This window comes from Hemitrygon akajei, chromosome 6 (assembly GCF_048418815.1).
Source record: "Hemitrygon akajei chromosome 6, sHemAka1.3, whole genome shotgun sequence".
Taxonomy (NCBI): Eukaryota; Metazoa; Chordata; class Chondrichthyes; order Myliobatiformes; family Dasyatidae; genus Hemitrygon; species Hemitrygon akajei.
Window position 1 is genome coordinate 68,889,599 of NC_133129.1, and position 12,624 is coordinate 68,902,222.

At 40.2% G+C, this 12,624-nt stretch overlaps 1 protein-coding gene across 1 annotated transcript in view; it reads left to right on the forward strand.

Moving 5' to 3' along the window:
- The first annotated feature begins 411 nt into the window (after positions 1 to 411).
- ecpas (Ecm29 proteasome adaptor and scaffold) overlaps positions 412 to 12,624 on the forward strand; it is a 142,561-nt gene continuing 130,348 nt past the window's right edge. Inside the window, exons 1-2 of the mRNA XM_073048596.1 lie at positions 412 to 533; positions 11,131 to 11,261. Of these exons, the coding sequence (XP_072904697.1) occupies positions 512 to 533; positions 11,131 to 11,261 (153 nt within the window). The 5' untranslated portion in view covers positions 412 to 511. The remainder of the gene's footprint in view (positions 534 to 11,130; positions 11,262 to 12,624) is intronic.

Here is a 12,624-nt window from a genome sequence, read left to right on the forward strand (position 1 = left end):
CTTTCTGACTCAGAAAGAAACAATGGGAGGGACGCTGGACATTAATAAGAACGAAAACCAAGTGCTGAAGACACTCAGCAGATTGGGCAGTATTCTGTCGAAAGAGAATCGGAGATTATCAAAGTAATCAGAAAATAAAGAGTGTATAGAAGTGATTCTGGAGGGTGGCACTGCAAAAAGTCATCGCTTTGGGGATGAAGTTTTACCTTTCTGTCCCACACAACCGCAGAATAGGTAATCCGCTGTCTCCAATGCACACAAGTGTTGGAATGGGAAGTTCGCGTCAGAGGCTCCGTCACCATGAGCGCGCACGTGTGAAAGTAAGGTAGTCGGTGAGCGCGCACGTGTGAACGTAAGGTAGTCAGTGAGCGCGCACGTGTGAACGTAAGGTAGTCAGTGAGCGCACTCTACGCCCAACCACCGCCCTTATTGTCTCAGCTGCTGTCCCGCTGTGTGCGCGCGCACGGCGCGTGGTCTGAACTCGGGCTCCCGTCGGCGCCGCTGCTGCAAGATGGCCGCCCAGGATGAGCTGAGTAAGTTTGGAGAGCGAGGGGGAGTTAAATGGCCGATAAAGGGGCTCGAAGGAGCTTAATTGATCCAAATAAATATTAATTCTCCATTCCAACATTATGCACAGTGGGAAGGGAATCAACAAAACCCGTGGAGTGGGTTAATACCTTTATGTGTATAAATATATTTATATATTTAAACTCTCTCCACGTCGTACTCTTAAACATCTGAGCAGATTTAAACTGTATGTAAATCATTATGTGTCCTGAAAAAAAGTTGGGTTTGAAAGGCGTCATGTCCCATGGAGAAGGTGAAGGCCGTACTGTAGAAGCTCAGACCTTGGCCATAGTCACCAGCATCTCTTTAGTCTGCAACGCAGTTGGAGCGCAGCACTGCCACCGCCCCGAGGGTACTGAGAACCTGTCTTCTGATCATTCAGTGATACAAACTGTCGACTGTTATGGGGATGCAGGCTCTGTTTGAAATTGATTCCATTTTGGTGAGGGAGTCACAGTGTAAATCCACTCCATTTCCACTAAAAACGAAAGTGATACTTAGTCCAGAAACAAGTGTTTAAACTTTTTTAAAGCTGTTCTATTCCTGGGAGATGCCTCATTTCTTGTTTTCAATCGGCAAGATTTTTCAAGTTGAAAGACTGTTAAGATAGGTTTGGTGCAAAGTCATTGTATCATAGAATGAGAGATGTCCCAAAGTTGTATTGTTTTAATAAAAATGGAGTGACGTCATTGCTGGAAAGAATGCTGAGGAAATTCACCGGGGTGTTACCTGGATTAGTGAATATCAGTTATGGGGAGAGATTAAATAGACTGTGCTTGTTTTCCCTGGGGTGTAAGTGGCTGAGGGGGTGACTCAATAGAAATATATCATATTATGAAGTCCATAGGTTAAATAATCTCTTTTTCCCTATGGTAGGAGTATCAAAGACGAAAGCATAGATCTAAGGTGATAGGAAGGAGTCTTGAGGCATAAGTTTTGTTTCGCACAAAGTCATTATTTGGAACATACTACCCAAAGAAGTAGTGGAATCAGATACAATCATGACAAAAGGTATTTTTAAAAAAACACTTGATAGGCAAGGTGTTATAAGTAATGTGGGCAATTGAAGTCAGTGTAGCTGAGCAAAGTAACCAGTGTGGAGTTGGTGGACTGAAGAGTCTGTATCTGTCTCTAGAATTCTAACTCTATGACTCCAAAACTCCAGATAAAATTCCTTTATAATATGCTACACAAAACTGAAAAGTCCTTGAATGACTCCTAGTCCAAAGGATGTCAACAAAACTTGAGGCAACTTTGAAAGCCTTTCATTTGCGATTATCTGTGTACCAAGCCAAGGGAAAAATCCCACAACTGATTATTATTGAAGTTTTCAAAGTTTCAATCTTCAAAAATTTCTCTATTAATCTCTGCATTGACTATTTCCTCCTTTAAAATGCAGTGATCTGTTTGATTAAGCGATTAAGCAATTAATCATCTGTCTTAATATTCTGTAATACAGTGGTGTCAAGTTTTATTTGATAACACTTCTGTGAAGTGACTTGAGATATTTACATTAAAGGTGCTTTATACAGTTTCCGCCCACAGTCCAAAGATGTACAGTTTGGTAAGTTAATTGGCCATTATAAATTGTCCCATAATTAGGCTAGGGCTAGGGTTAAATTGGGGATTGCTGGGCAGTATGGCTTGAAGGGCCTATTCTGCACTGTATTGCAATCAATAAATAAACATAGATTGTTGCTTTTGAGTGCAACTAGAATATTAGGGCTAAATTGAATCTGAATTTAGCTAAAGTACCTGCTATCAGCTGCACAAAAATGTTTATGTGCAGCTGATTTGAGGTAATTAAGCTCAGCAGTACCTCAAAGGTTTTGCCCTGTAGAAATCTAGTACTAGTAGACTAAATATGGTTTAGCAAATTGATTTACAAAAAAAAGGTGGAACATTTCCTTAGAGTGAAACTGCAAGTTATGTTTTCACTTTGAGCACCAGGTATCATATGGTTTTGACAGTGTGTTGTCTGGGTCTAATGTCAAGGAGGTCCAGGTCACTGGAGACCATGCTGTGCTACCTTAACATCGTCCTGCTGAAGGGTCTCTGCCCAAAATGTCAGCCTGGCCTGCTGAGTTCCTCCAGTATTTTGTATGTTACCATAACGTAGAGCACACTTGTGTACGGGCATGACAAGCATGCACATGAACACATGATCTTGGCACTCTTACTTGCTCCTCCCAACAATTTTTCCTCACTGTGCTCTTCTCTGCTTCAGTCCACCCTTCTTCAATTTCCTTAGCTCCCCTCCCTGGTTAGACCTATCCCCTTTATTCTCTTCTCACTTAGCCTCTTTTACTTTTGTTTCCCCTAGTATTTACCATTCCGGCTGATGATAATTTTCTCCTGAAGGAGAGGCCCTGTCTAACTGCCATCATCTCATCCCTATCCTTTATTCATTTTATTAGTTTAAAACATGTAATATTAATTTGGTTATGGAAATTTTACTAAATTGTGATTGATATTCATGTGACTGATTATGTCATTTCTCATTATTGAAAATCAGCAAATTAGCTTTAAAACTGAATGGTTCTGTGTTTTAAACCATTGTAGCAGCTATCATTTTCAGTTCAGATATTAGTTACCTCATACATTATGTAAAATGAGAATTGGAATTCTCATGACATATCTTCAAAGTAACACAGCTCCAAAACATTACCCAAGTACTGTGAACAGAAGAGGCATTTCTTCAAATTCGTTCATTTGATTTTAATTTAATAAATTATTTGATTTTCTTTAAATTGGTCTTGGTTTGTTGTTGTCACATTCACAGAGAAGCAGTGAAAGGCTTGTCTTGCATACATTTTATAGAGATCAAATCTTTACCCAGTGCATTGAGCTAGAATAAACCAAAACAATAACAATGCAGAATAAAGTGTAAAAGCTATGAAAGAAGTGCAGCGAAGGTAAAAGATAAAGTGCAAGATCACCGTAAGGAAGATTGTGTGGTCAAAAGTCCATCTTATCATACAGGAGGCTTTTTTTTCCAAGAGTCTGGTAACAGTCCTTGAGCCTGATACTTGCTTTTAGGCTTTTGTATCTTCTGCCTGATGAGAGAGGGGAGAAGAGAAATTGTCTGGGGTGAGTTGGTGTCTTTGATTATGCTGGCTGCTTTACTGAGGCAGTGAGTCCATAAGCATCAGGTGCAAGCATCAAATGTTCAATATTCAGAATCAGAGATGGCAATATTAATAAATTGGAGTCGAAGTGTTTATGGAAACAATTGACAGTGTCATTAGTGCTGAAAAACCAACACAACATCGTTGCTGTTATTGAGTTGCTTGGCTTCCTACAATCTCTCTACCCACCATCTGCTCCTTGGGTCTCAGTTTTTTTTCTCCAGGGCATCAGCCTTCAGGTGACGGTAGACCCCTTTTTCCTTTGGCGCAGTGGAATTTCCATTCCAGGAAAACCATGATTTTGAAGTTACTTATATTCTGGATTTCCTTGTCATTCTCATGAAGCTGCCCTCATTTTTCATGGTAAAGAAGCCGAAGTCTCTTTTTAGATGCTAATTATAATAGACTCTGAAGCAGCCATACATACTGGAAGCATTGCAAGTTTTGTTGGCTAGGAACCCACAAATATTCTGTGAGACACTATCCAAGTAAAGCAACTTTTTTGGAATCCATGATGTTTTTCAACATTGATACTAGGGTTTTGGGTATTCCTGTGAGTGCATAACATACTTACACAGGTATCTCAACCAAGAGATGTAGCTATGTGCATCATGGAGGAAGTCAGTAGTTCAAGAGCATCTGTGGGACGAAAGGAATTGTTGAGGATGAAACCCTGCATCATGTTTCAATCCAAAATGTTAATTCCCACAAATGCTTCTTGACCCATTGAGTTCCTCCAGCAGATTGTTAATAACTCCAGATTCCAGCATCTGCAGTCTTCCAGCAGCCTCTCTCTCTGATGTTGCCACAAGGTCTTGCTTGTTTTTCTGACCAAGCAGATTTGGTTTGACAAGACTACTACAAGCATTTTGTCTGGAGAGGGCCTTTATTGAAATTGGCCTTTCCTGTTTCCTCCTTGACAATCAGACCTTGCTAGAGGGTTGTGCCTTTTCTTATCCGACCATTGAAATCATCTAGGAGGACCAGTTTGTTTCTCCTTGGAATGAACACTGGGCTTTTTTAAATCCTAATTTCAAATTGAAGTCCTCAACTTTGTGGAGTCTTCCAACTTTATATCCTGCAGGCCAGCATATATTCATTCAGTGTTGGATTGACTTATAGGATCATGAAGCATTCTCTTAATTCAACAGGGGAAATCAATGATATGCCAGTCTGTTGGTTATTTTCTAATTGTTCACTGTGTTAGGAGGTTAATCTTTGATTCTAAGTAAATACAGATATCTTGAAGTTCTGACAAACCTGTATTTTCAGAAACTGCCCTATACACCAGCCCTGGCCACAAAATTGAAACCCAGCCGGCAGGTCTCAACTTACACTTCAGCATTCTCGCTGATGCTTCATGAAAATCAGAGGCTTTTTATTGAATGTATTTGCCATAAATTAACACAGAAAAACTGGTAATCCATTATCTGATTATTTGGGAATCCCACTGGTTGAGTATCTGGCTCCTGTGCTCCCGTCCCACTCACTGGTGCCCTGATTCCTGTACTCCTCTCCAGGTAAAATGTTGTTATTACACAGCCAATCAGTTAACTTTACAACTGCCTTTATTTTCAGAAAAAATAATCATAGAATTCACATCAATCATGTCCTGGCTTCTTGCTGGTGATATAATTAATGTAAACACACTTTTCTTTCTCTGTACCACAGTAATTTTATTTATTCATTTATCGGGACACAGCGTGGAGTAGCCCTTCCAGCCCATCGAGCATGATGCGCAGCGAACCACCAATTCAAAGCTAGCCTAATCGTGGGACAATTTACAATGACCAATTGACCTACCAACTGGACTAGGGGAGGAAACCCACGTGGTCACAGGGAGAACGAACAAACATGCAGCATTGGGAATTGAACCCAGGTCACCTGTACTGTAAAACCTTGTGCTAACCACTACACTCCCATGCTGCCCATCTCCTTGTAAACTGGAGTATGCCTGTTCTTTTATAAGTGTTGGAGTTGAACTTGTTTTTGTTTCAGAAATTGAATTAAAATCACAGAAACTCACTATCTGAAAGCAACATGATTCTTGGTGCCATTCTGATTCTTTTCTCCCTATCACCTTAGAGGTCTTCTCTGTCTATTAACCTGATCAGGCAGAGGAATGCAGAGCATTTGTATTCACTTAGCAATTAATACTGTTGTTGGAAGTAGTATGCCAATGACAGCCTTATTTAAACTAATCTGATTGTTTGACCTGGTGGTATCCTCTACCACATAATGGGAAATTGTGACTGGTAACCCGTGTTTCACTGATACTTTTCTGAATAGCGAGTGGAATAACACATGGGTAGTTAAGTTGTGTCCTTTTTATGTTACTGGATAGCTTCCAGTTGAAGCTAGGGTAAAGGACATAAGCAGATGTCAGGGGAATCAGCAAGAAGTCGTGGATCACATAAGGAAGGATTGCATTTAACTTTGCCAGATGGAATCGCTGAAAATGTTTGATATATATAAAAAAAACAGGTGCTCAAATATGGTAATTCCAAGGTTATTTTCAGAACAACTGAAGGATGAGATTTTAGAAACATGAGGTTGGTTGCCTGGTTAAGAAGAAATTGTGGTAGTGAATTTATTTGCACATAAAATATCAAGGTAAGAAAGTAGCAAAAGAGAACTATTATGTGAACAATATTGTTCAGTACACACAAAGTACACTGCAGATGCTGTGGTCAAATCACGTACAAAAGTTGTTTGTTCAGTACAGAATGTAAAAAAGCAGAATTTGGAAAAAAATAACATTGAAATTGTATGGTAATGGTTGGGTTTGAATTGTTTGATATTACATTTCCAGGAAAAGATGGAAGAAGTTTATTGGAAGTGATCATGGCAGTGGGATGTAAGGGGAGGGAACTAAACTGGGGTATAACAGCAGGTCATGGTTCATTCTGTAGAATCTGTAGCAGTGGGTAGGGAATGGAGGGTGAAATTTGTAAACAACTCACTGTATGTAAACAAAGTGATTCTTAATAATCCTTCTGATTTATTTTACCACTTTAAATATTCATCTATTTATCAACTCTGAAACAGACAAAATGAATTTGCATTTATCTTACAACTAATCAATAATGCTACTAGAAGTAGTATGCTAGTGAAACCCTTATTCAAACCAAATTACCTGACCTGATGATATTTTCTATATTATCTCAGGAATTTACCATTGTATAAACATTTTTTAACTGCAGATATTTTAATTAAATAGATTAGGACAGATAATATGTATTAAGATTAAATTTTTCTGTCGCATTGCGGAATGTGGTTCTTTCATCATTATTCCAATAATGAAGGTAGTATGGTTGAGTTAGTCTTGGACTTCCTAAAATATGAGTTTTATTACCTAACTGGACAAAAAGTGTAAAATTAGGCTTGGTGAGTCATATGCAGAAAATCACCACCACAATCATTATGAGTGAAATAGCCTCTTTCTGTGTCATAACGTGCTGGATCTGTAATATGTAAATGATTGAGCTCAAATAACATGTCTAAATTGGCAAAAGACAACTGATGAAAGCATGGAATGGGCACTATTATCAGGCCTCTCATTCTAGAACGGGGATTCTCAAACTGGTGTCCACAGACCCTTTGCTAAAATGATTGTCTAAGGTCTAAAAACAGTTAGAAACTCCTGTTTTCGGGTTGACCTTAATGCTGTCTAGGACATTTAGACAGGGAGTATCAAGTACATGTTTTGGAAACGTTGGCAAGATTTGCAAAGAATATCAGTTCAGAACATTTTGCTAAAATGATTGCAGGAAAGTGTAAGTTATTTAATGCTATATTTTCACATCATGTTACTCTTCAAATAAATGTAATCAGTGCAGTTTTGGTGGAAAGATTCCAAGTGAAGCTGTTAATTAATTATCACAATATAAACCCCTGCTGTTGAATTCCACGAGCAGTCTGACATGACAGTGGAATTGGATACTTCATCAAGAAAATTCATGGAGTTCTTCCCTTTGCTCAACCTCTTTTCCATTCCTCCACCTCGCCCCAGCAAGGATCTTGGAAGACTTGACCTGCTGCCCATTTTCCCTGCCTACCTGATCCAAATTCAGCAGAATGAGTAGGAGGCAAAGCTCTTTTCCAGTGAATATCCCTTCAGGCAGGAATGTGTCTCATATACTTACCTGATCCTGTGATTATGTCAAATGTAAATTACTATTTCATGTACAGTCGGTGGTCCTTATCTGTGAGGGATTGGTTCCAGGACACCTCGCAGATACCAAAAAACACGGATGCTCAAGTCCCTTATTCAACCTGCCTCAATGCGTTGGACCTTAGGACCCAGCGGAACCCCAGATCTTATTTAACCTGTCGCAGTGTGGTGGACATTAGGACCCGGCGGCGGACCTCTGAATCCGCAGTGTTTCTGTTCAGGAAAATAATCACGATCACGATTGAAAATAATGTGGAAGTAATAAAGCGATCGGAAAGGGGTGAAACGCCATCGGTCATTGGAAAAGCGTTAGGCTACAGTCGGTCAATGATGGGAACAATTTTAAAGGATAAAGTGTGAAAGGCTCTGCCCCGATGAAAGCTACAATTATTACTAAGCAACGCAGTGGTTTAATTATTGGGTTTTGGGGTTTGGGGTTTTTGATCCTCCACATCAACCAGGCACGGATGGAGAGCGCGCTCAGAAGTGGTCTGTCACTGGTTCAAACTCGGAAAATTCCATTCCCAAGCCTGGCGCTGAAACATACTTTCTTAAGTGTTTTATATGCATAGAAAGGTAAAATATATACTAAGACAAACATTTGACTGACGCTAAATAATACCGGATGTACCTATTCTGACTTGCATAGTAAGAGAACTTCTGATTTTTTTTCGATCCCAATCTACAGTAACCTATGCACATCCTCCCGTATACTTTCAATCATCTCTAGATTACTTATAATACCTAATACAATGTAAATGCTATGTAAAATAGTTGTATACTGCATTGTTTAGGGAATAATGACAAGAAAAAAAGTCTGTACATGCTCGAACAACAAGTGCTGGAAGAGCACTTCCGGGTTTTCTTGATTTGTAGTTGGTTGAATTCGTGCATGCGGAACTCGTGGATAAGGAGGGCTGAATGTACATTAAGAGCCAAATAAACTACATTGGAAGGGATGCGATGTATCTTCAGTAGATGCTGGAATCTGGAGCAAAAAGCAAATTGCTGGAGGAACTGAGTCAAACAGCATATGGAGCATCATCTCCAAGGATCTCACCACCAAGCACATCTTTCCCTCTTCTCTCCCCCCCCCCCCCCAACTTTCCACTTTCTGCAGAGATCATCCCCTACCTGATTTCCTTGTCCATTTGTTCTCCCCACTGATCTCTCTCCTTGTTCTTATCCTTACAAGTGGAACGAGTTTGCCCCTACACTGCCTCCCTTACTACCATTCAGGGCCCCAAATAGTTTTTCCAGGTAAAGCGACATTTCATCTGTGAGTCTTTTGGGGTCATCTGCTGAATCCAGTGCTCCTGATATGGCCTTCTGTAGATTGGTGAGATCCGACATAGATAGGGAGACCATTTCTCAGAGCACCTTCACTGCATCTGCTACAAAAAGCAGGATCTCACAGTAGCCACCCATTTCAATTCTACTTCACATTCCCATTCCGATATGTCAGTCCATGGCCTCCTGTACTGCCATGATGAGGCCACAATCAGAATAGAAAAGAAACACTTTATGTTACATTTGTGTAGCCTCCAAACTGATGGCATGAACATCAATTTCTCTAACTTTTGGTAATTGCTTTCCCCACCTCCCCCTTCACAATTCCCCATTCCAGTTTCTCTCTCTTACGTATGCAGAGCAGATTTACAAGGATGTTGCCTGGATTGGGGAACATGCCTTATGAGAATAGGTTAAGTGAATTAGGCCTTTTCTCCTTGGAGCGAAGGAGGATGAGAGGTGACCTGATAGAGGTGTACAAGATGATGAGAGGCATTGATCGTGTGGATAGTCAGAGGCTTTTTCCCAAGGCTGAAATGGTTGCCACAAGAGGACACAGGTTTAAGGTGCTGGGGAGTAGGTACAGAGGAGATGTCGGGTAAGTTTTTGACTCAGAGAGTGGTGAGTGCATGGAATGGGCTGCCAGCAACGGTGGGGGAGGCGGATATGATAGGGTCTTTTAAGGGGCTTTTAGATAGGTACATCGGAGCTTAGTAAAATAGAGGGCTATAGGTAAGCCTAGTAATTTCTGAGGTAGGGACATGTTCGGCACAACTTTGTGGGCCGAAGGGCCTGTATTGTGCTGTGGGTTTTTCTATGTATCTCCTTCCCAGCCCATCACCTCCCTCTGGAGCTCTACCCCCTTCCCTTTCTTCTGTGTTCTTCTATATTCTCCTATCAGATTCCATCAATTTCCTAGCTCTTTACTTCATTCCCTCCTCCTTTAAAGGTTTCGCCTATCACCTACCATCTTGTACTTTCTCCTCTCCCCCCACCTTCTTACTCTGATTTCACCCCTTCCTTTCCAGTCATGATTACGGGTCTTGGCCCGAAACATTGACTGTTTACTTTTTTCCATAGATGGCTTCCTGGGCTGCTGATTTCATCCAGCATTTTGTGTGTGTGTGTTATGGAGGGATGGAATTACTGATGTTTTGAGATAAGTCCCTGTACCAGGACTTTTTCCAAGGAGATTAGCTAAATAGATATTCAGTGAATCATTATGATTCTAGTCCAATGTTGTTTGATCTTTTAAAATCTAGAATTATGCCAAAGAATTTTACATATTTAGTTATTTTTCTCATATGGTATCTATTGAAACAATTTTCAGTGCATGCTACTTTCATGTTACTCCTTTTAATCGGGTATCAATTTCTTACTAAAATATTTTTGACCATTTATTGACCAGTGGGTTACAACGTGTTTTACTATTTAGAGAACCCTATGTAAAAGGAATCATTAACTCACAAATTTCATTGTGTAAGTATAATCCTTAATATTTAGTAATATTTTAATCTAAACTATACTATATAATATCCAAAAAATGTGTAATTAATGCTCCAACTGCAGGTTTTGGAAGCTCCTGTGAATATATATTACTTGGTTTCATGATCTTGTTTACAAACCTCCTTTACCAATAATTAGTTCCACTTTTTGATAAACTACTGTTCATACTGAGATTCCAATTGCTTGTGAATTTAATGTAAAACCTTACTGTTTAATTATCATTTCCTTTCCTTGTTCTTACCTCCAAATGTATTACTGCGTGATTATCTGTATTTACCTCAATTCTCATCCTGCACAATTGTTTCCTTTCAATATCCTTCATTAAAGTTTTCCATTGTACAAATTTGTAAATGAGGAAAATCTAATTTCCAGTGAAAGACTGGTATGTTCTGGAGAAGTGGGAGTATATTTATGAGTTACAGCATGTTTTCTGCAAAGTGCTGAATATTGTTTTATTTCTTTTAGATCAACTTGAGCGGGTCTTTATGCGCCTAGGCCTTGCTGAAACAGATGAGCAACTACAAAGTATTATTTCGAAGTTTCTTCCTCCAGTTCTGCTGAAGCTGTCTAGTGTTCAGGAAGGAGTACGTAAAAAAGTAAGTTTACTAAATACTGGTGCTAAAGTTAAATCAAAAATCAATTTCACTTCCTGACTATTAGAATAGTGTTACGAACCCCGTAACTGGGTCACTTACCAGCCAAGATAGAGAGGTCCGTTGAAGTCTGATGGTACTATTTTTAAAAGTTTCTTATTTATAAAGGGGCACAAAAGTAAGGTTAATACAAACATTCAGAAAATATACGTCGTCAATACTCAATCTAAAGCGCGGGTATAGTAATAATCATCAATAAGAAGTAGCTCTATCGTTTTGTCTAGGGGTAAAAATATTGTCCGATGGAAATATAAAAGTCTCTCAAGTTCATGCAGGCTTTAGCCTTTGGGGACCGCTGGGTTTTCACTGGTTGGAGAGAGAGAGAGAGATTTGTGATAAGAGAAACTTGCCCTTGTCTTTTGATGAGGCCGATCCGATGTGTCGCGGGAGTTGGTTCCCCGTTGTTAATTCAGAAACTCGTTTCTGTGGTATCAGCCACCAGCTCCCAGGCCTGGGTACCGAACACACGTGGCTTCCTTCAAATGGCTGCCCGCTATACGGGATCGCTAGCGTCTCTTCTGGTGTGTCTGAGGGGCCGTCTCTACAGCCCCTCTTTTTATCTGGACTCACGGGGTCTCAGATGTCAATCAGGTTGGGATGATGCAATCTCTCCTCGTAGCCCAGCCCACGTTGCCCTGAGAGCTGGCACGTAGTATAGGATCGCAATCCACAAAGGTGTCGCCAAGAAACAATGGCCAAATCCGTTGCTTTGTCTTGCTGAGGGCAGGACACATTCCAAAACCTTGAGGATTCTCTCTCATTTCCTGGGTCCAAGACCCGAATTAATAGCGATCTTGCGATTCTCAAGAAGGAGGGGGCTGGGATCATAACAATAGTTAATGCAGGAAATGGGTTTTACTTCATATCATCACAATTTGATCACTGCAGAACAGACCTGGGCAAGGTTGATATGACTTCATAAAGAGATAATGCAAGGGATGAGGCAAAAATTTTCAACAGATCTGGGAAAGGTGGCTAACAGAATGTGAAAAATGAAGTATTAAAGAGAGATGGAAAAGAACAATACATTGGTAAGTTGAGTCGTAGATTTAGTTGGTGATAAGAAAGTCATGAAGGAGGAGAAGGGCTCTGTAGAGACTGGTGTGGACAGCCCAGCGCATCTGTAGATGTGAACTTCCCACTATTCAGGACAGTTTCAAAGACAGTTGTGTAAAAAGGGCCCAAAGGATCATTGGGGACCCAAGTCACCGCAATCACTAAATGTTCCAGCTGCTACCATCCGGGAAACGGTACCGCAACATAAAAGTCAGGACCAACAGGCTCGTAGACAGCTTCTTCCACCAGG